Source organism: Apus apus, chromosome 6 (genome assembly GCF_020740795.1).
Source record: "Apus apus isolate bApuApu2 chromosome 6, bApuApu2.pri.cur, whole genome shotgun sequence".
In the NCBI taxonomy this organism is placed as follows: domain Eukaryota; kingdom Metazoa; phylum Chordata; class Aves; order Apodiformes; family Apodidae; genus Apus; species Apus apus.
Genome location: NC_067287.1, coordinates 16923969 through 16945671, shown reverse-complemented (window position 1 = coordinate 16945671; position 21703 = coordinate 16923969). Strand labels below are relative to the sequence as shown.

Below are 21703 nucleotides of genomic sequence, written 5' to 3'. Positions count from 1 at the left end.
GGGGGAACACGTGCCCCGCAGGGCCACCAAAGGCAAAAAGCCTCCCTGTGCCACCAGGGGCAACACCCAGCCCCAGGGATGGGGATGTGGGGGGACATCAGGTTAAGCTGGGCTGCAGGGAGCAGCGGGATCTTGGTCAGGCCAGCGGGGGCTCTGCACAGCTGGGTGGTGGGACCCAGGGCCATGGAGTTGCACATCAACAGCAGGGGCACGGACAGGGCAGCAGGGCAGCCTACCCTCTGCTGCAGGGTCAGCCTCTCTGGGCAGCCCCAGACATGTACCTCCACTTTCCTGCTCCCAGCTTGCACCCACCTGAGCTGCAGAATGAAAGGGCAGGCTGGCTCGTCCCCTTCTTCCGCAGCACCACCGAGGGGGGGTCTGCAGTGGCCCCTTCCCCCCACACAGCTCATGCAGGGCACTGGAGCCAGCTGGCCCCTTGGGCCCAGGGGGACAAGCCCGGGGATTTTACCTCTGACCTCCAGCTTGGCCTCACACTGCTTGGTGCCATACTCGTTGACGGCCTTGCAGGTGTAGAAGCCGGTGTCAGTGCGCTCCGCCGCCAGGATGTGCAGCGTGAAAAGCCCCCGCGCCCCTTCCGCCTCTGCGTGGTGCCGGCGGCCATACTTCACTGGCTGCCGGTTCCTCAGCCTGCTCAGGACACACATGGCATGATCACACTTGGCCCTAAATCCCCAGCCTGGCTGTCCCTAAATGACCGCTCTCCTCAAACCCCAACCCTGCTCAGGACCAGAGCTCTGAGCTTCCCACCCCCAGATGGGAAGGTCACCTTGCCTTTCCCCTCCTTTTCTGACCAGCTGTGACCCAGCAAACACCAGGACTCACCAGTAAATGATGGGCTTGGGCTCCCCACGGACGCGGACGCTCATGCTGACATCCTGCCCCTCCAGCACTGACTGGTCTGACAGGGACACCTGGGAAAGCAGGGGTCAGAGAGCAGCAAGAACCTACCAACAACCAGGGCCATGCATCCTCACCACTGCACCCAAGGCTATGTGTCCCCCATCACATCAAAAGCCCTGGAGTACCAAGGAAGCTGGCGGGGTGGAGTCTGTCCATGTGCTGGGAGCACCCCAGATCAGGGGGTAGGAAGGCCTGTGCTGGCACCTCCTAGCACCTCCTGGCTCTGGGAACCCCAGGGCTGTGGTTACAGAACACTGTAAGGTGCCAGGTCGCAGGGAGGGGGTTCATCTCACCTCAAAGGTGGGTGCAGCCTTGAAGGTACTCTCTGGGGAGCTGTGGGCAGCCCCATGCTCGGCTCTAGGCTGCAGCTTCATGGCCGGTCGGTGCTGAGGGGTGCCAGATTCAGGGAACTCTTCCAGGGGACTCAGGTACTCCTCATCAGAGGTGATAGGGCTGGCCTGGCCGAGGGGGGGTGCCAAGTTCCCATGCCGCTCCACAGCCGGGGCTAGCACATGAGAGGCTGAATAAGAAGCTGGTAGCAGCCAGAGCGGGGCAGGTGAGTCAGAGCACCCCTCCCCACCACCCTGCACCCCCAGAGTGCCTGGGAACATCCATCCCATGCCACGTTCCAGCTCAGCAGCAGCCGGCAGCGAAGGGGTGCGGGGCCGCGCAGGGGGAGGGGGTGAGGAGCACTCAACGGGACGATAAGGGGACGCGATATCCCGCAAGGCGACAGCAGGGCTCAAGTGGCTCTTACGCAGCAGCCCGCGCTCCCATCCTTAAGCCGCCCAGATTCCCGGGATGGCTGTCCCTGCCCCGAGCCGGCGAGGGCTGAAGGTGACATTGGCAGCTGCGCTCCGCTGGCAGCCCTGCCGGCCGCCTGTCGGCTCCCCGGGGGGCCGGGCCCGTGCGCGGGGAGCCCACCCGGGGCCGGGATGGGGGACAGGCGGGGTGCGGGATGCATATGGGAGCCGGGGCGAGGGGGTGCGAGGTGGGGAGCAGCGAGGGACGCCGGGTGCTGGCACGGCCCGACCGCCGCGCAGGGGGTGCTGGCCCCGCTCTAGCCCGGCTGCCGGAGCGCTCTCACGCCCCCGCTCCCCTTACCAGGGCGAAGCGGACGGACTGCCTGCTGCAGGGCGAGGGCTATGCCCCCGCAGAGGGACCCGACCCCCGGCTCCCACCCACCGGCCCGCCCGCCCTCCCGCATCCCCCCGCACTCACCCGGGAGCGCGGCCCCGGCAGCCCCCGCCCCGAGCCGAGCCGCGCCGGGCAGGGCAGGGCCGCACCGCCGAGCCGCCGTTCCCGGGGCCGGTGCGGCGGTGCCGGGCTCGTCTCCAGCCCCAGCGGCGCCGCCGGCCTGCTGAGCCCTCCCCGCCGCAGGGCCGGCCGGCCCCAGGGGCTGGGCCAGCAGCGCGGGGGAGGGCCCACCACGGGGCGGGGGGCTACGGGGACCTTCCCCTGCCCCCGGCGCTGTGTCCCCGGCTTGCCCTGCCCGGTGTACAGCCCCGCTGCACCACCGAGCGAGTATTCTTTTTTTGGTGCTTCCAGCTCCCAGAGCAGCTCTGAGCCTCCTCTGCACGCTACCCACGGACGCTCCCGGGATGGGGCTGTGGCGGGCTGGGTATCCCCACGGCCAGCCGGGTGGAGGGGCAGGCGTGGTACCCCCCGGCTGGCAGCTTGGTGGGCAGGCTGAGTGTCCCCACAGCTAATAGGTTGTGTGGGCAGTGGTATCCCCATGCCTAGCAGGTTGGAGGGCAGGGGTTCCCCCATGGTTTGCAGGTTGGAGGGCAGGCAGGGGTAACCCCGCGGGCAGAGAGCGGCGAGCAGGGCAGGTGGGCGGGAGGCCGGACACTGCGCTGCTTGCTGGGCGGCGGGTGATGCTCACAGCCTGACCCCGCTCCCCCGCCACGTCAGGATCCCTCTGCTCTTGCCGGCAGCACGTCAGCTGCTTTGGTTCAGACAGAGCCTTGTAGGGTAAGGAAGCCGGTTTCTTCCCAGTGGCAGCAGCGGCCGAGCTGGCAGCCCGCCTGCCGCGGCGCCGGCCCCCCCGCCGCCCTCTCCGCTCCCGTGGCTCCCGCCGCCGGCACTCACCGGGCCTTACGCTGAGGATGGCACTGCAGCAGGTCGCCCCCACCTCGTTGGCCGCCGTGACAGTGTAGAGGCCGGCGTCGGCTACCCGAGCGCTCCGGACAAGCAGGGTGTGACGCTCGCCCTCCGCTTTGATGGGCCGCGTCGTGCTGCTCCGCAGCGGGACCCCGTCCTTCCTCCAGGACACTGCCGGCAGAGGAGAGGGTCACCCTTGGGCAGGGGAACCCGAGCTTGCCCGGGAGTCTTTGCAAGATCCCGATGAGGACAGAGGCTCCCCTGCCTGGCCTAGGGACCCCTTTGCTACGGGGAGCGGCCCTGGGTTCCCACGGCCCCTCTCCAATTCCTGGCATCCTCCTGCCCTCCAGTGGAGGCTGGAATCAAAGCCTCTTCCTTCCCGCCCGGCTCTGTCGGCAGGTCCTGGCTCTGGCTGCCGCCAGCTGCCCCTGCCCGCCATCTGACTACAGCAAGCCCGGAGCCCATCAGTCCTCAGCCGGGCACCGGGGCCCTGCCCCCGGGAAACCACCTGAGCTGTGCCAACAGCAGATCAGAGCATCACCCCTCCCTGCCCACAGTGGCCAGTGGCCCAGCACAGGGGAACAGCAAACCCCCTGCCCCACAACCTGCCTGCACCCTGGCCTAGCCGGCAGTGCCCAGGCACTTCACTCCCGCCTGGGGAGAGGCAGGGCAGTGTCTCCGTGAGACACTCAGCTCAGAGCTACATGTACCACTCTGCACAGCTCAGGTGCCCTCAAGGGATGGTTCAGTGGGTGGGATGTGGACATGCAGAGAGCCCCTCTGCCTGACCCCCCCAGCTCCACAGATGCTCACCTTCTGGCTGGGGATTGGCTGTGACAATGCACTTGAGCAGCACCTCCGCCCCCACGGCCACTGCCATGTCCTGGATGGGAATCTCAAAGACGGGGGCTTCCAGGGGGTCTTCACCCGCTGAGACGTAGGAGTCATCAGAGGACTCTGGACAGGAAGAGATGGGCCCCATGACTCAGTGGAATGGAACAAGCAGGTCCTGTGCCATGCCAGGCTGCATGCAGGCAGGGCAGGGGCCTTGCAACCCTCTGCCCATGCCTGCCACCACCTACACCCTTGCTAGGGCATTAGAGTGTCTCTAGGCTGTGCAGTGGAGGAAAGGGTCACATCAGGAGCCACGACGGCACAGTACCTGCAGCAGGATGAGGCAGGGTGCCCATACAGTATAAGGGATGAGGCAACAGCAGGGTGTGGAAAGGAAGAGGACTCTATAGCCCACCACAGCCCTCACTGCGAACTCCTCCCAGCTCCCCACAGGGTGCTGGCTGCTCTGCCCTGCCACATCGGCATCAGTCTCTCAACTCCCTCCCTTCCCATGGCCCCAGAACACAGGGAAAGGTCCTGGGACTCTGCCAGGAGCCTCAGGCACGTGGGCCTGGCACGGGTCCGGCCAGAGCAGAGCCTGGAAGGGGCTCCCAGCCTGGTTGAAGTCTGGTCTCAACCCTGCATGCTGGGATGGACAGGGCACCTCTCCCTCAGCCAAACCACCACAGCATCCCCTGGGGATGTTGGGCTGTACGCTCTGCTTGGAGCACTGAGCATGATCCAGCCAGGACAAGTTGCAACGGGTGCCCTGTGTCCCGTGCCCTGGGGGCTGGACCAGCCTTGGGCTAGGTGCCAGAGGTCAGCACCCTGTGTCCTTCCCGCACCACATGAGCCATGTCCCCCCTCCCCACCCCTGTGCTCTCTGGCACAACTTGGGCTCCCCACACCTCCCAGGGGCAGGCTGGGGGTCCCTTATCCCACTCAGGGGCTGACTGAGCCAGCTCTGTGCCTGAAGGAGGGCAGAAAGCCCTACCTAGCTCTGGAGAGGTGGGCCTGGCTCGGCGCCCCTTCCCCTTGCTCCGTGTGCTCCTGCCTTCTTGAGCCATCCGGCCACTCTCTTTCTTCTCCGACACTTTCGTCTGCCTTCTCTCCACCTCCCTGCCTGTGCCGTGCTGCCCTGCCCAGCTCCTCTCCAGGCGAGCCTCCTGGTCCATCCCTGGCTTCGCCCAGGGCAGGAACCGTACTTCAGCTGGTGCCTCTGGCCACCGGTACAACCCCTGGGGCACAGCCAGCCGGGTAGCCAGGGCTTCACTCACCGCCCCGGGGGCACGGGCTCCTCCAGCGGGGCTCCCGTCTGGGCATGGGCTGCCTCCGGCAGGACCTGCCTGTGAAAGGGCCACCCGTCCCTGCGAGGTGGCTTGTGCTAACAGCCACTGCTCCCTCTTCTTCACTTCCCCAGTGCCTTCTTGCTGTGGACCCTTCCTGGCACCAACATCCTCCACCTGGGTGGGCTGGCCAGCTGCTGTGCTGCCCCGAACTGGGGCTTTCCTCCCACGCTGTCCCCCTGGCTCTGGCTCCCCATCGGATCCCACAAGTGCCACACTGGAAAGTGCCAGGTGCTGAATCACGTGCGTGCTCTCCACTGGCGGGACAGTCTTTGGTGGAAGACCCTTGCGCCCACTGGTACCCTGTGAGGAAGGGGTGCGGGGGATGCGGGGCGCAGGGGGCTCGCTGGCCGCTGGGGGCGAGGGTGCCGGGGGCAGCCCTGCTTTGCACAGCTCCTGAGAGCGCCGCAGCTGCTGCTTGGATACCGTCCGCTTGATGCGTGTCAGCTCCTCTGCAAACTTGTGCTCGATGGCGTAGACACGGCTGGCGAACTTGCCGCGCTCATCGAAGGAGGCAGCTTTCTGCCGGAAGGCCAGACGCCGGCTCGCTGCCGTGCTGCCCGGCTCCCAGTGGCCGCCTTCCCGGACATCCTCCCGTGAGCTGCTCGGTGTGCCCGCACGGCGTGAGCCAGAGCCGGGCTGGTCAAAGGAGCGTGTCTTGCGCAAGGGCAGGCCGGGATGTGCGGGAAAGGAGCTGTCTGCCTGCTCCAGGCTCCTCCGCCGCTCCTCGAAGTACTGCAGCCTCTCGAAGATCCTGGAGCCAGCACGCACCAGCTTGGGAGATGCCCGGATGGAGATGCGGCCAGAGGTGTCACTCATGGGTGTCTGAGGACGGGAGTCTTGCGTGCTGCCCTGTGAGTGCCCCGAGGACTTGGGCTTCTTGATCTTCTCCTCGTACTCCTCAGGGACAGTGTCGTGGTACTCAGCCGGCACCGAGGACTTCTTGCGGGGGGTCACGGGTGCGAAGGAGGGGACGCCAGGGCCACGAGGGGCAGGCTGGGATGTGGTGCCCGTGGGTGAAAGGCCAGTGCGAGGAGATGGCGAGCGGAGGATGGGTGGCTTGGTGGTCAGTGGCAGGGCTGCAGGGGACCTCGGAGGCTCAGTACCAGGCTTTGGAGAAACGGGGTGACTGTTTGGGTCATCTCTCCGGTAGGCCCCCTGAGGGATGCTGCTGCAGGGAAAGAGACAGAGGAGCATGGCTTAGAGCCCACTCTCACCACCTGGCTGCATCCCTGCTCCCAACGCACACCATGGTGCCCAACGGGGCACTGCAAAGGGTGTGGGTGATCAGGGCAGCCCCAGGCCTGAGGAGCCTTGAGGGGCCCTGGTGAGTGAGTCTGGACACCCAGAGATGACCAGGAGCCAGCTGGGTTGAATGAGTCCTGGGCTGCTGTGACATAGGGTGTCCACTTGCCCAAGTGTATCCATGTGGGACACTGGGGTGATGCTGGGATATCCAGCAAGGCCCCACCCAGGACTGTGGCCCAAGGGGTGCTCCAGTTTGCCAAGGTGCCCTGGTGTGCCAGGGCAGTGTGACACAGGCCAGATCTTCTGCAAAGTGAAGGGAGTCCCTAAGGCTACAATCCCCCTTGCACACATGCTGCTGCAGGTGCCTCCCCCCACCCCTCTTCCCCCAGAGGAGCATTTGTGGTGCAGAAATCATAAGGTGGAGATGAGTTCTGGTGGAGCAAGCAGCCTCAAAAACAAAAAGGGGGAGGATGGAGGTTGAAGGAGCCAGGCCTGCAGGAACGGGGACCAGAGGTGATGGGGAGGGATGAGGGCTCTGAGCATGTCAGCAGGTCCTGAGGAGGCAGCATGTCCCTGGCCTCTGCTGCCACCCCTGTGTGGTGGGAACTTCAGGTGGCAGAGCCTTGCCAGCAGGTGTCCCAGGTTGCCGCACAGCCCCAGGTCCCCACACCCTGGGCTGTGCAGAGCCCCTGTGGCTGGGCAGGACAGGAGGACACCCAGGGCACAACTTGCAGGAATGCTGCAGATCTTACAGTGGCACAGGGATTAACCCCAACCTGGCCACAGCAGAAAGGGACCTCACTCCACATATAGCCTCTCCCCCAAGGGCCTGTACCAACCCACCTTCTCACTGGGAACAGGCTGCCTACTGCTCAGAGCCCCCGTTCCTCATTGGGGCAGGGTGAAGGCAAAGAAAGCCCAGGCAGAGGGGAGGAGATGGCTGCAGGGGTTGGAAGGAGATGGCCCCAGCGCGATGTCCCCTCCGCGTGCTTCCCCCGGCTACTTACACGTGGAGCGAGAGCGCCCGTCCTCGGTACAGGCTGAAGGCGCTGCCGTACGGGTCACTGGCCACTGAAAGGCTATCCTCCGACCCCCAGCTCGTGCCCACCAGATTAGCCCTTGATGCCCGCACCAGTGGCTCCACGCCCAGGTGCCGGACCTCGGCGCCGAGCGGGGCCGGCGTGTTTGCTTGCCTTGGGGTTCCCTGGGGCTGCTGCCACGCCGTGGGACGGAGGTAGGGTCCCCGTGCGGAGAGGCTGGCATCCATCTCCTTCTCCACCACGGTCTGCTGGCTGCCCGACCAGCTGGAGCGCTCCTCCGCCTGTGACAAGGCCAGCACCGAGGTCGGCGTTGTGTTCATGGAGGCATCCACAAGGGTGTCAGACCCACCTGGAAGGAGAGGGGTGAGCCAACAGTGGGTGCCCACGGGGTTGAGCCCAGCACCCTGCTTGGAGAGGGCTGAGTGGCCACAGGGTGTCCCAAGGTGTCCTAAGCAGGCTGCCCCAAGCCCTCCCCTCTTTGAATGGGTAGACTACATCTCCCCCCCTCCATGGAGACCCCCAAAGCTGGGCCAGCAGAGCCCTTGCAGAGGGGCCAGCTGGATGCCCCCTGCTCACCTGTGGGGGTGCTGAAGGCCGTCTCATCCTGGAGCTCGCTGCGCTGCGTCACCTGGGGATCACTGGGCTCATCCTCGCCTGTCTCCGAGTCTGGGGAAGAGGGAGGAGAGCAAGGAGTGAGGGGACAGAAGGATAACAGGCCAGGCTGGTGCTGCCCCTTGCAGACCCACCAGCACTGGGGCAGGAGAGCAGTACCCAGGCAGCTGCAGAGTGGGGGTCATGACTGTGACCTGCAGGGACAAGCTGCCAGCAAAGAAAGGCAGGACCAGGGGTGGAAAAGTCAGTCAGGGCGAGGGCAAGCAAAGGAAACAGGAGCAGCATTAGGTATAGGGAGGAAGGGAGATGGTGCCAGTGATGGGAAAGGGAATGGGGAGGCAGGGCAGGGGGATGGTGGCAGCAATAGGGCAAGGCAGCAGGCTGGGGCACGGGGCCCACTCTGGGATGGAACCGGCATTGGGCAGAGGTCTTCCTACCGTAGCTTTGTTTCCTGCAGGAGCGGAAAACTTCGCTTCCATAGGGGCAGCAAGAGAGAGAGAGACATCAACACCTGGTTATTGGCCCGGCCTGCAGAGACGCGGGGGGCAGTGGGGAGGGACCTTGTCCCCAGCATCTCCCTGCACTGCCACGGGGCAGGGATTTGCCAAGACAGTATCTGTGTGGGCCACTCCGGCTTGGAGAGCCTGCAACCCTGTGCCAGGCTTTGGGTCTGGGAATGGGTCCAGGATTGGGCATTTGCCCATCTCAGGATCCCACGAGGAGCACCCCATGCCCTGTCTGGACTCATGGCAAGGGCCAAGTGCCCATTGGGCATTGAAACAGGTCTGCCTCCCCAGACTCCCCCACCACGTCTCCACTCTGCACCCATGTTTGCTGCACGCCACTCCAGCACTGCACGTAGACCCTTCTCACACACAGACTGTCCCTACTGTGCAGTGCTCAGCACCATTGCCTTCCCATGCCGTGGCCATATCCTGCCCAGCAGAACAGCCACCACCTGTCCCCAGAGCTGCTGGAGCTGCCTCATGGGCTGGCCTCACTGCCACAGCACCTGTAAATCCCTGTGCTCTGCAGGGCACTTCAGGCTGGGGCCAGAACTCCAGGCTGTGCCCCAGCTGGGTGCTTCCAGGCACACAGACAATGTGTCATGTGCAAGCATCCTCCCTCTGGCACACGTACACACACACACATCCCCTGCCCCACTGGTGACAAGTGATGAACAATACAGCCATGCTCCACAGCACAGCCCTGGTTGATAGAGCAGGGATGCTTGTGGTAAAGCATCAGAGCCTCCCCACAGGCAGGATGCAGCCAGGCCAGAGCAGCACCACTCCCAGAAAAGTGGATGCCATGGTGTCGACGAGGGCCAGCCTTTCCCCCTCACCACTGCCAGAGCCCTCACAAGCTGCTGCAACAGAGCCCTGTGACAAGGGACATGGCCACTGCCCCATCACTTCTCCCCTCCACTGCACTGTCACAGCACAGTGGGAGGCCACGCTGCTTCCCCTGGTCCAAGCCACCCCTCCTCAGCCCGGCACACTGTTGCTGCACCAGGCTCCCCAGCACAGCCTCAACAGCCTGACAACTCCTGAGGAACTAGAGCTGTGGGCCCAGGAGTAGCCTGGCCTCCCGGGGGACATTGGGAGCCCCCAGATTACTGGGACCCTGTTTCAGGGCTGGCAGGGTGCAGCCCATCCCTGCACAGCCTCTGTTTACTGCCCCCCTCCAGCACGGTGGTGGGGCTGGACCCCATCCTGGCACGCTCAGGGCAGCTGGGGGGGAAGCCAGGTCCTGGTAACTCAACGCACCATGCGTGAAGCGCCCGAAGCGCCGCGAGTGGCCGGTCTTCTGCAAAGGAAAAGAGAAGACAGCATTACCCATGGGACGGTGCCACACCCCTGCTCATGCACACAGACACGGGTGGCACAGCACACCCGCACGCCACCATGGCACATGACACACCACTCACACCCACCACCACTCACACTGGCACAGCACAAGAGGTGCCACTCACACACACACTCACACACACACCCCCACAGCTGCACGCCCACAGGGTACCCAGAGGCACACACCCCCAGGTGTCCCCACCCCCATGCTTGCAGCCATGGATGGGTGTAGGTGGACACGTGTAGCACATTCCCAGCAGTGCACACACACAATCACACGCACCCACGTGTGCACGCACACATACACACCACCTGCAACCCAGCCCTGTGCCACTGCCTATTTCTGGGAGATGGACACCCTGCAACCCAGCCCTGCACCCTTGCCTGTTCCTGGGGGGTGAGACCCCGCACCCCAGCCCAGTGCCACAGCCAGTGCCAGGGAGTGACAGTCCTGGGCTGTGCAGCTGCCCCAGCACCACTGCCTACAGCAAGGTCTTTGCCCAGGCAGGTCCCCAAATTCTCTGCAGCCCCTTTGAAGCCACTGCCCATGCCAGCATGGGGACCGGGCCAGCAAAGTGTCTTCCAGGCACTGGCCCAGACACCACTGTGAGCACTGGCCCAGCATGGGGACAACATCCCCCATGCCTGGTGGAGGCTGTGCCAGCTGTGAGAAAGGCTGCCTGGCACAAGCAGCATGGGGCTGGCCTCTCTGCACAGGGCTGGAGGAATGGGAGCCATGCTCGCCCTCACTGTCTAGGCAGCCAGGCAGGACCAGAGCAGGGTGGGACTGCAGCCCAGGGCTGAGCAACCTCTTGCCAAGGGAGAGACTGGCCAAGGGTGACCCAGCTGCCAGGCCTGGCATGCACAAACAGCATCTTTCAGGGAAGCAGAGAGATGGGGTAACGTCCAAGGCAGGCAGAACTGGGGATGTGGAGTGCAGAAAGGCAGAGTTGGGCTGCCAGGACTGAGTATCCTCCCCAGTCAGTCCGTGTGAGGGGATCTCCCCAGGACACTGTTGCCCTGTGCCCTGTCTCCCCAGCATGGAGCCCAGAGCTGGACACCCAGCTTTCTTGAAGCCCTTTGCTCTGCCAGTCCCTCCTGCCTCCTCACAGCTCCCAGGCAGATCACAGACAGATGTCCCCTAGGGACAGCCAGCCCCTGGGGATAGCCAGCCAAGCATGGCCAGCTGTTAGTTGCCCTTGGAAGGGCAGCAGGCTTATTTTGCATGCCCCAAAGCCCCTGCTCGTAGGCAGCGCATGAGGACTCCTACCAGCCCCTTGCCGGCATGCAGGGCTGGCCAGAGGGCAGCGGCTGCACGAGAACATTTGTATTCAGGCCGAGCCAGGCTTTTACGTCCCCTCCCTGGCTGATTGTGCTGGTTCTGGCTGGCAGCCCGTCTTCCAGGCCAGGGAAAGATAGATGAGTGATTAACTGCACCATCGGCAGATAATTCCCCCATTAAAAAATGAAAATACAATTGAGTGCCATTATCGGGTGCTCTTGTGGCTTCCCCAGGGACTGGCGCCATCAGCTCCCCATCAAACATGGTGACTGCACCCGGTGGGCCTGGGCTGGGCTCCATCACCCAGAGCTATGGGGTGGCTGGGGTTCCTCCCCTCTGCCCTGCAATAGGTCCCTGTGGGACTGGGGCACCCAGGATGCCCATTGGGCACAGCACCCCCCTGCAGCTTGGCAGCTGGCACCCCAAGCAAGGAGGTGGAAAGGGGGCAGGAGTAGCTTGGGGCTTGCTGAAGAGCCAGATTCTGGTCAAAGGGGCTAGCTGGAGAGGAGGTGTGTGCTCCCTGCCTGGGACTTCATTTGAACCCTGAGAAAATGGGTGGGGGAGCCCCAGGAGTCTGCCCTGTGCGTACTCAGCCCGGGATGGGGAGAAGGACTGGCTGGGATCAGCACCAGACTTCAACCCCACCCCACAGAGCAACCAGGTGAGACCAGGTGCTGCCTCCTTTGCCATAGACCCCCCAGCCTGAGCTGCAACCCTGTCCTGGCCCTGGTGTGGGACATCCCTAGACATAGCCATAGGGACAACGGGAATCACAGGGGCTCCTGGGGCCATGGAGCACAGCCTGTGCAGCCTGCCACCAGCTGGCAGGTAGAGCCCAGCACCACACGGCACTGGTGCCTTGGGTGCAAAACAGGCAGACAGGGAGACAAGACAGGGTGTCTTGTCTGGTGCAGGGGTGTCCTGATACCTGCCAAGCTTGGCCAGTGGAGCAGGATCCTGCCCCACCACATGGGCTTACTGCAGATGGGGCAGCTAGGCAGTGCCACCCCCCCCTGCCCTAGAGGGACCCCTACCATCAGGTCCCAGCATCCCTGGGGACCTGTGTCCCCCGGCACATGCCAGACCCCTGGGAAGGGGCTGCAGGTGACAGCCCCTCCCCAGCCCCCGCCGGGTCACCAGGCAGGGTGACAACGGGGAGGCTACGCGCCCGCGCTGGTTGGAGCAGCAGGGTGGGTTTGTGCACCCCAGAGGGCTTCCTGGAAGGATGCCCCCCCCCTCCATCCTCCACCTCCCGCTGAGGCCAAGTGACGTCCTTGTTCCTTGCTCGGCGGCGGAGCGTGCGGCGGCCCCGCGGAGGAGCCTCGCCGGTGCCAGGCATGCTCCTGACGCGGAGGGGATGACGCATGCAAAGCCTCCTCTCCAGCTCCGTGACCACCAGCAGCGGGGCTGGGGGCAGCCATGAACCAGCCTCCATTTGCCTCTCCGGAGGGCAGAGAGGGGAGAGGGTGGCGGGGGGGGAAGCCCTCGGTGGGGGTTCCGTCCCCCGCTGCTGGCACAAACGGCGGCGAGCATCTGCCCTCTGCCCCTCCTGCCCGTGTTGGCTAGGACAGGCAGGCAGCTGGCGGCTCTGCAAGCGGGGCTGGAGCCGGCGATGGGCGAAGCCCTAGGGAGCTCCAGGTAGCAGTGGCAGGGCCGGAGGGACACTCCCATCCCCATCCTCGTCCCCATCCCGCTGTGCCCCCACTTCCCGACACTGCCCCCTCCTCCCGGCACCCTCCGGCGCGGCAGCCCAGAGCCCTTACCTGGAAACGCTTCTTCACCCAGATCTTCTTCATGCTTCTGCAGAGCCCCGCTGGCCCGGTCACACCGGCTCAGGCCCGGCAGGACGCCAGCCCGGTCCCGGCGGGGTCCCCGCTGTCAGCACGCCCCGGGGGCAAGCGATGCTCCGAGCATCCTTCACCACCGGCAGCCGGGGACAGCGGAGGGAGAGGAAGGGGCTCGCCAGGTTGGGCTCAGGAGGGCTGGAGCTGTGAGCTTGAAGCATCACTGGAGTGCTCCTCCCTCCATCCTTCCCCTGCCTGCCTCCGCCTCCGCCTCCCCGCCAGCCCTGGCACACAGTGACAGAGGCGGGGGACAGGCAGGGCACAGGTGGCAGGGGGCGAGGGCAGTCGCGGGGCGGGGGGCGCGGCTGGGTCGGGCATACGTCTTCCCCCCCAGTGTCTTTGGGTACGTGACACCCAGGGGTCCGAGCCTCCTGCCCAGCAATGTGTCTGTCCTGCTGTGCCCTGCCATCGGTCCATCCTGTCCCACTGCCTGGTGCACAGGCTGCTGCTCTCTCCCACGCTCAGCTCCGTGGGGCACAGCCCACCACCGCGGCTCCATTGTGCACCTCAACGGGGACAAGAAGGGCACAACACACCACGCCAGTGCTGCACACAGCTGCCCTTCACACAGTGCCCCCAAAATGCCCCCAAATGAGGCAACTCCACTGCCACAACCCTGCACACAGCAGCACAGCCATGGCGTGCCATGGTGCTGCCCAGCCAGGTTCACCAACACTCTGCCAGCCTCTGTTCAGTCCTCCACATTCTGCAGCCATCAACAATGCAGAATTGTCTCTTTACCAAGACATGGGAATGGGTCTCAGCACTCCTGACCTGTCTGCAGAAGAAGGAGAGCTCATATGGGCACAGTACATCAGAGCAACCCCCCTGACCTGGCTCTGCCCACACCACAGCACGAGCCCCACTTGCAAACCACAGAGCCTCCAGCCCCAGGCCCCCAGTGCCCCAGAGCAGACCTTGCACCCTGCCCCCTCGGTGCCTCAGGACCCACAACTGGGCTGGTACCCTGGGCTAGCATCACAGTTTTGTCACTGGTGGGGACACAAGCATGACCTTGGAATATAGGCTGTTGTCCCTGTCCATGTTGTGTGACACACACTTGACCTCTCCTCATGCTGGGATGAAGACCCATGGCACAGCTCAGGGCAAGTCTGGGTGCCCAGGACTGAGCTGCCATGTCCTCCACAGCTCTGGGTGCCCATCACCATCTCAGCAAGCTATTGAGCCCTGCAGCACCCCTCAGCCCCTTTTCCAGGCTCCTGCAGAGGCTGCCAAGGTTCCAGCCCCACTGGCTGTCCCTCACTGCAGGACATCTACGAGGATGCTGCTGCAGACATCCCCAGCCAGTGCTTGTCCTCAAGCTGCTCACCTGTTCCATGGGGAGCTGACCACTCCACATAGGGTTGCACACAGGCATCACGCTTCCCACATCACTTGGCAGTTCCAGCAGCTTTTCTCCACTTCCCCTCCCAGCCCATGTCTCCCAACATGAGGCTTTTCATGGCTCCATAATAACTTGCAAATTACCCAGCACAAAAGGAGCTGTTTATACAACATTTCTGACAGTCCCACAATTCAAGTGCTGGTGCAGAGTTTCCGTGGAGACCCCACATATCAGGCAAGTTCCACAAATGCCAGAGCTGGCACTAAAGGAATCTCCTGCCAGAGGACTCTGTTGGTTCCCCCAGCCCTGGGTAGGGGCAGAGGTGGGTACCTCTGACCCAGGGCGGGACCACATGTGCCCGAGCCTAAACACGGTCATTCGAGTATCATCTGCTGCCCCATTGATTGCAGGTGCTGGCCAGCTAGGAACACAGCCCTTCCCTCTGACTGTGCTCTGCCACTTGGTCATCCCTCAGCAAAAGCCCAGAAGTGGCTCTGGGCTGCCTCAGACATGCTGCACCCCTGGGAGCAGCTGGGACATCTCCAAGAGGTGCAGGGCCTGAAAGTCACTTCCAAAGGCAGCAGGACCTGCAAACCCCTCTGCAATGGCAAAGGCAAAGGCCCTGCATAAGGTGTCCAGTGGAAGATGATGGCAGCCAGCACCCAGGGAAGCCCATCTGTCCTGCCTTAGCTCAGAGGCAATCCTGGCACTGCCCTGCTCCTCTGCAGGACAGGGACATGGGGCAGGGAACACAGGTGGGCATGGCCATGGCATGGACAAGGGGCAGAGCCAGAGCAGGTGGCCCCCGTTGCCACCCAGCTCCAGCTTCACCTGCTGGACACACATCAGCCCCAAGCAAAACAAACACTTGCCCAAAATGCAGGATTAATTACTCTGCTCAGAGAAGCATGGCTCCCCACACCTTGGGGGGGCTCCCTGGTAACTTTGCACCCATCCTGCCCCAGCACAGCAGCACCAGCCAGGCACCAGCCCCCCAGCCCTGGCCATCAGCCCCTTGAATAATTGATGGCAGTGGGTTCATGCAGACATATCAGGCAGGACATCTGGGCATGAATCTTTCATGTTTTTCTGCCTCTGGGAGCTGCTGGAGATCATCTGTGGGAGGTGGGGATGTACTGGGATCCTGGGGAGGTGGGAACCATCCCCAGCCCTGTCCCCAGAGGTAAATAAATGCAGCAGGATGGCTTCATCACAGGGCAGGGCAGCAGCACAGCAGCTTTCTCACTGCAAAGAAGAGCAGTGCTCTACTGTGACCCCTCTCCCAGGGGTGAGGGAGACCCTCCTTAGCATCACCTTCTCTTGCTGCCACTAGAAGGGATGTCCAAGCACACAGTGCCTGCTGCAGGTGGAAGATGTGGGGATACAGAATAGCAGAGTGACCTTGGCTCCAGGTTCCTGGGCACAGAGCTTGGTGGCAGGAGGCATTTCATCCCTGCCCTGCCAGCCCCACTCCCAGCATCCCCCCTGCCTGGAGCTGAGGGGCTCCATCCATGAGGGCAAGGTGGAAGCAAGCAAATGTTCAGGTAGCAGGGTAGAAGCAGCTAGTCCTTTCCCAGTGCCACCAGAACAAAGCACAAGACAGCAGCCTGGTGTTGGGAGGTAGGAGAGGCACAAGGAGCACTGGGCAGCCCTGGGAGGATGAAGAGGCCATTGCCCCATCACGCAGCTCCGAGTGGTGAGGCTATATTTACCCACCCACAGGCCCAGGTCTCAGCCTCTCGCCTGTAACACAAGCCCTGCAGCCTGCCAGAATCTGAGGGGATGGCACATTCCTCAGCAAAAATAAACCCCCAGCAGCAGGCGAGAGGGCAGGGGTGGAGGTGACTGACTGGACAGCTGCACCCGCTGCTTCGCCCGCCAGGGAGCAGCCCTCCTGGTCCCCAGTGCCCCAGAACAGGGACCCAGCATGTGTGGTCACTGCACCAGTCCCCTGCCCAGGTAGCCAGAGGCAGAGCTGGGAGCCCAGGCTTTTGGTAGCTGCCCATGGGCTGGCCTCCATGCCACCCCAGGACCAGGGAACAGGCACAGCCCCAGGATGCATGGCTGTGCTTGGGAGCTGGTGGCTGCACAGCCAGTCCACCCACTGGCCTCGCTGGCTGTGGGCACAGAATGATCGAATAATTTTGCTTGGAAAAGGCCTTAAGATCATGAAGTTCAACCATTAACTTAGTACATTGTATCGTCCACCACTAAATCATGTCCCTAAGTACCATGTCTACATGGCTTTTAAATACCTCCAGGGATGGGGACTCCACCACTTCCCTGGGCAGCCTGTTCCAGGGCCTAACAACCCTTTTGGTAAAGAAATTTTTCCATATATCCTGCCTAAACTTCCCTTGCTGCAACTTGAGGCCATCCACTCTTGTCCTATTCCATGTTAATTGTGAGAGGAGATCAACACCCACTTCGGTACAACCTCCTTTCAGGTGGGTGTAGAGAGGATAAGGTCTCCTTTCAGCCTCCTTTTCTCCAAACTAAACAACCCCAGATCACTCAGCTGCTCCTCATAAGACTTACGCTCTAGACCCGTCACCAGCTTTGTTGCCCTTCTCTGGACACACTCCAGCACCTCAATGCCCTTCTTGTAGTGAGGGGCCCAAAACTCAACAGAGTATTCAAGGTGCGGCCTCATCAACACAAAGTATGTGGTGGCATCCTGAGGGCCAGGTCCAGCCCCATCCTCCCTGTACTGCCCAGCCCTGGGGCCTGTCCCTGTGTCACCTGAGACCAGCAGCAGCCAAGAAGCTCTGCAGAGGCAGCCCCTGTTCTGGCACAGCTGGACACGGTGCCCACCCCATGGTGCAGCATGGCAGCAGGGGCTGGAGCTTTGCTGTATTCTGGGCTCCTCAGAGATGCTGTTGTGTCCTGAGCCTGGTGGGACAGCAAAAGGAAACTGAGGCAGCCCCAGAGAATCCCACAGAAAGGAAGAGACAGCAAAGGGAGGCCTTAAGTCCTGTTCAGTGCCTGAACAGGTCTGGCAGGGGCTTTAGAGGGAAGGGGCAGTTGGCATTAAACCTGAGCATGGCCCTGCAAAGTGAGGGACTAAAATTAGGCACTGAGATAAATGGTCAGAGGTGCTGAGCCACCAGTGACACTGTCAGCGTGGCCGTCCCTGCTGGGGTTCCATTGCCATGGAGCACCACCACAAAAGCATGTCACTCTGCTCCACCATAACTCTGGGCTGGACAGGAGGGGGCTGTGCAAGGACACCATGCACAGGCAGCTTCTGCCCTCTTCCCTGCTCCCAAATCCAGGCGGGTGCAGACTGTTCCCTGGGAAAAGGAAAAGTTCCAAGGCAGTTTGATTGCTGAGTGCAGGTGGAGGCGAGTGGAGCAAAACCCTGTGTTGGGAGCCCAAGACAGACACATCCAACCTTGAAACAAGAGGCAGCCCTGTCAGGGAGGATCAGGCAGTGCTGGCATGGCAAGGAAGGGCTGGGCTCTAAAAGGAGATCAGCTCAGGTTCTTAAGAGGTTATTCAATCTGCTTTATGGGGAAAAAATTCAGGAGATGTAGCTGAGAGGTGATACAGGCTTTAGCAAACCTGGGGGCAATGGAGCCATGGTGGGGACCAGGGCTGAGTGGAAGGGTCTGGAAGGTCCCTGGATAGACCTGGGAAGCCCCTGGACCAGCCTGGTGCTGGTGTGAGAAGGGCTGACGCACTCCACCTGTGCCCATGGAGTAGGGTCACAAGGGAGAACTGGTAGCACGAGAGGGGCAGAGCAGTGGGACACAGTGGGGATGGTGGGACACAGTGGGGATGGTGGGACACAGTGGGGATGGTGTCCTCCCAGGGAGCCCCTGCGCCCAGATGCTTAGCCAGCCCCACATGTGGGCTCCCCGCTCCCCACGCTGAGCACTGACGCACTCAGGGAACCTGGGAGAAGAGCAGGAGAAAATCATTAATGGGGTGGAGCGACAGATTCAGGGCAAGGGATTAGAGGAGCTAAATCAGGCTCGTGTGAGCAAGGGGGAATGCTGAGCTGGTACAGGAGGAGCTGCTGGGGACAAGTGCAGAGCTGAGCAGTGCAGAGCCCCCCCACCCCACCAGCAGTGACCTGAGCCACCTTGGGGAGAGCTGACGCTGTCCCCATGGAGAGCTGCAGCCTGACCTGCACGCTGGAGAGAGAGAAGGTGGAGGACTAGGCTCTGTGCCCACCAGAGACCACGACCTGGTGGCAGCAAACGGAGAGAGGGCACCCCAATGCCTCCAGACATGTGGGGCTAGGACCCTGAGCCCCAAGGAAGACCTCATCCTGCCTGGGGACTTTACAGACATCCCCCTTGCCCCATAACTAGCCAATGACCCAGCTTACAAGTGCCCCCAGGGAACAAGGACTGGATGTCCCTGCCTGGCACAGGGATGTCACAACCACCAGTGCAACTTCCATGGTCCCCAGAGAGCTGGGTCTCTGTGTGGGGAGCCCCTGAGCAGTTGAGGCCAGTGAAACACTACACATCCTGGCAGGGTGTCAGGGCAGGCGGAGCAGTGGCATGACTCTTCCATTTCACATGATGACCAGTCCCACCATTTGGCCGCTGGCATGGAGAAAAAGGCCTCAGGGGAACAACACACAGGGCCAGGTGATGGGACCGGACCACTCCCCACATCTCATCACCTCCACACCAGCACATGGTGCTCCCCAGACACTGCCACAGCAGACCACAGGGGCTGTTCTGCTCTGGAACAGGAGCAAAGCCACACTAGGAGCTGCCCTGCTCCTTGCCCAGCCCAGTGCCCCAGAGCCTGCGTGGCTTCAGAGGATCTCTGCCCCAGGGCTGGCTCTTTGGGTGGCTGTTTGCTCAATGGAGGTGCACCCATCGCCAAGAGCCTGCCTGGTGGAGTGCCCACGGCAGGGTGACATTCACCCGGTGTATTAGGCAATCCTGGCTGCTCCATCCCTTCCTCAGCTGCTCCAGAAAGGCAGCTGGGAATGAGGAGCAGGGACAAGTGCATCAGCACAATGGGAACAGGCACCTGGGGAAATCAGGCAGTGCCTCGCTGCTGAGCACAGGCAGGGGTGCCCGGGACAGCAGTGCCATGGAGAGGTGCAGCTGCACACCAGAGTGTGAGAACAGGGTGACCCCCCACCTCAGTCCCCTAGGACAGGCTGCTCCTGCCCTGTGGGGCAGTGCACGTCTCCCACTCTCTCTGCACATGCAGCACCAAGCACCCAACTGCACAGTGCCACGGTCCCCAAAGGCATGATGAGCAGCAACACAGCACAGACCAACTGCGGGGCAGGACCCCTCCTGCACACATCTCTGCTTCTCCTGTCCCTCCACTAGGCCCATGAGCATCATGTAACCCTTCCTCCATCCTCCAAACACCACTCCTCCAGCCCTCTAGCTCACACAGAGGAACTCCTCTTCTTCATTGCTCCCCTGCAGCACTGCAAAGGCTGCTTCTGTGCCCCCACTGCCATCCAGTCCCTGCTCAAGACGCAGCATTTCCAGCACACCTCCCATGCTGCCAAGCCCCTGGAGCAGCTCCTTCCCTGGAGCTGGGACTGGCGCAGTCCCAGCCACGGGACTCAGCACCACCTCCTTTGCTCCCTGCCCTCATTGTCCCCAGGCAGGCATCACAGCTCACATCTCCAAGCAGTGCCACCAGCCAGCACCACATGCTCCCTAACATCCAGGTCTGTAACACTCCAGAGAGGGGTTACCCCATCCTGGGACAGAGGCGACTGAGCCCCAAACGTTCCTGGGGCCCTTGTGCAGGATGAGGCCCACCCATAAGCAGCTCCCTTGTGCACCGGCTGATGAGCAGAGGGGCTGCCATAAGGCTCTAATTAACCACCAGACCCCGCCCACTGCAAAGCCCAGGTTCCACCCCTCGTCAGCACCGCCCCCTGCAGCATTAGGCTCCTCCCTCCGGCCCCACGCCCAGAGAGTCCCGGGTTTCTCAGTGCAGCCCCGGAGCCTGGTGATGGTGGTGCCACAGGCAGCTCTGCTCGTGGGCAGCTGCTGCACGGAGGTGGCTTGTGGAGGGGCACCGGGTTCTACCGGGGTCCATGTTGGTGGTTGCAGAGGGTGGCACCACCAGTGCCATGCACCCAAGACGCGTCTCTATCTCTCTCTCTCCTCCTGCCCCAAGCAGGCTTGGTATCACATACTCAAAACACCTCCATGCCCAGCCCTGGCACCCTGCCTGGCCTGGCAGCCCGTACTGCAGCCACATGCTCGCTCCAGGCCTGAAAGCCACCCTGGTGCTGGTGGCACCAGGCACCCCATCCTGCAGCAAAGCCCAGCCCTGGCTGGCCCTGGGCATGCACTGCAGCTGCAACCTGCAAAGCACCACAGCCACCCTCGGCAAACATGTGCCCAGGGATGTGCCAGCACAGCCATGCCAGCAGCCATGCCACCCTTACCTTCCATGTCAATGATGGCCAGCACGGCGCTGGTCATGGCCTCTCCCCGCTCATTCTCGGCAATGCAAGTGTACACACCAGCATCCTCCTTCCTGCTGTCCCGGATCCAGAGGGTGCCATATTCCTCCTCTTGTGGGGCCAGAACCTCCTCGTTTCGGTACCAGCGGAGGCTGGGCTGGGGGTTGCCCACCACCACCACCCGCAGCCGGATGTCGCAGCCAGTGCCGATCGCCGCATTCTTCAGCTTCCGCACAAAAAACGGCGCTGCCAGCCGAGCTGGGCCCTCCGCAGGTGCCCCCGGCTCTGCTGTGACCTTGGCGCGCTTCGGGGGGATGCCAGGGCTCGGTGGGGCCACCCGGGGCTGCCCACTGGCCCTGCTCGTGCCACCACGTCCCTGCGCTCGATGCATGGTCTGCGGGTTCCCTGCCCACACCCGTGAGCCCCGCCGCCCCTAGCCGGCAGCTCCGTGCCCCGCTTCTCCCCGCGTCTGCAGCCCAAGGGTGCTGGGTGCCTGCCACGGGTGCTGGGGCAGAGGTGGCCCCCCGGTGCAGGTGCTGTTCGAATCGGTGCCTCCCCCCCCCACGGGCAGTAGCCCCGAAGGTCGCAGCGCTGTGGGCAAGCAAGGGGCTATTTTTAGGTGGGGGCTCGGGTTGCTGCTCGCCAAGCCACCTCTCACTGAGCACCGGAGGCAGCGCGGCAACCGCACCCCATGCTCCGCTGCGACCCCGAGCCCGCCCAGCGCCTCGGCACCTGCTCCTCCGCCGGCCTGGGTGTGAGTCCCACGGGGGCGGCCGCTGGCTGAGCCGTCCTGGCGCTGGGGCCGTGGCGTCCCCCCCCTCGACTGTCCCGTCCCGTCCCGCGCAGCCCCCGGCGAGCTGCGCTCC

At 63.1% G+C, this 21703-nt stretch overlaps 1 protein-coding gene across 4 annotated transcripts in view; it reads right to left on the bottom strand.

The window, feature by feature from the left end:
- The window catches only part of SPEG (striated muscle enriched protein kinase), a 38863-nt gene extending 17160 nt beyond the window's left edge, over positions 1–21703 (bottom strand). Inside the window, exons 1-11 of one of the 4 annotated variants that reach the window (XM_051623041.1) lie at positions 13000–13270; positions 9874–9913; positions 8542–8571; positions 8069–8158; positions 7460–7841; positions 4853–6375; positions 3838–3981; positions 3013–3195; positions 1215–1426; positions 844–932; positions 470–648 (exon numbers count right to left, since the gene is read on the bottom strand). In XM_051623041.1, the coding sequence (XP_051479001.1) occupies positions 470–648; positions 844–932; positions 1215–1426; positions 3013–3195; positions 3838–3981; positions 4853–6375; positions 7460–7841; positions 8069–8158; positions 8542–8571; positions 9874–9913; positions 13000–13032 (2905 nt within the window). In that variant the 5' untranslated portion in view covers positions 13033–13270. Of the gene's footprint in view, positions 1–469; positions 649–843; positions 933–1214; positions 1427–3012; positions 3196–3837; positions 3982–4852; positions 6376–7459; positions 7842–8068; positions 8159–8541; positions 8572–9873; positions 9914–12999; positions 13271–20819 lie in introns of those variants that run through there. The other 3 variants (XM_051623038.1, XM_051623039.1, XM_051623040.1) reach the window with 3 other exon arrangements.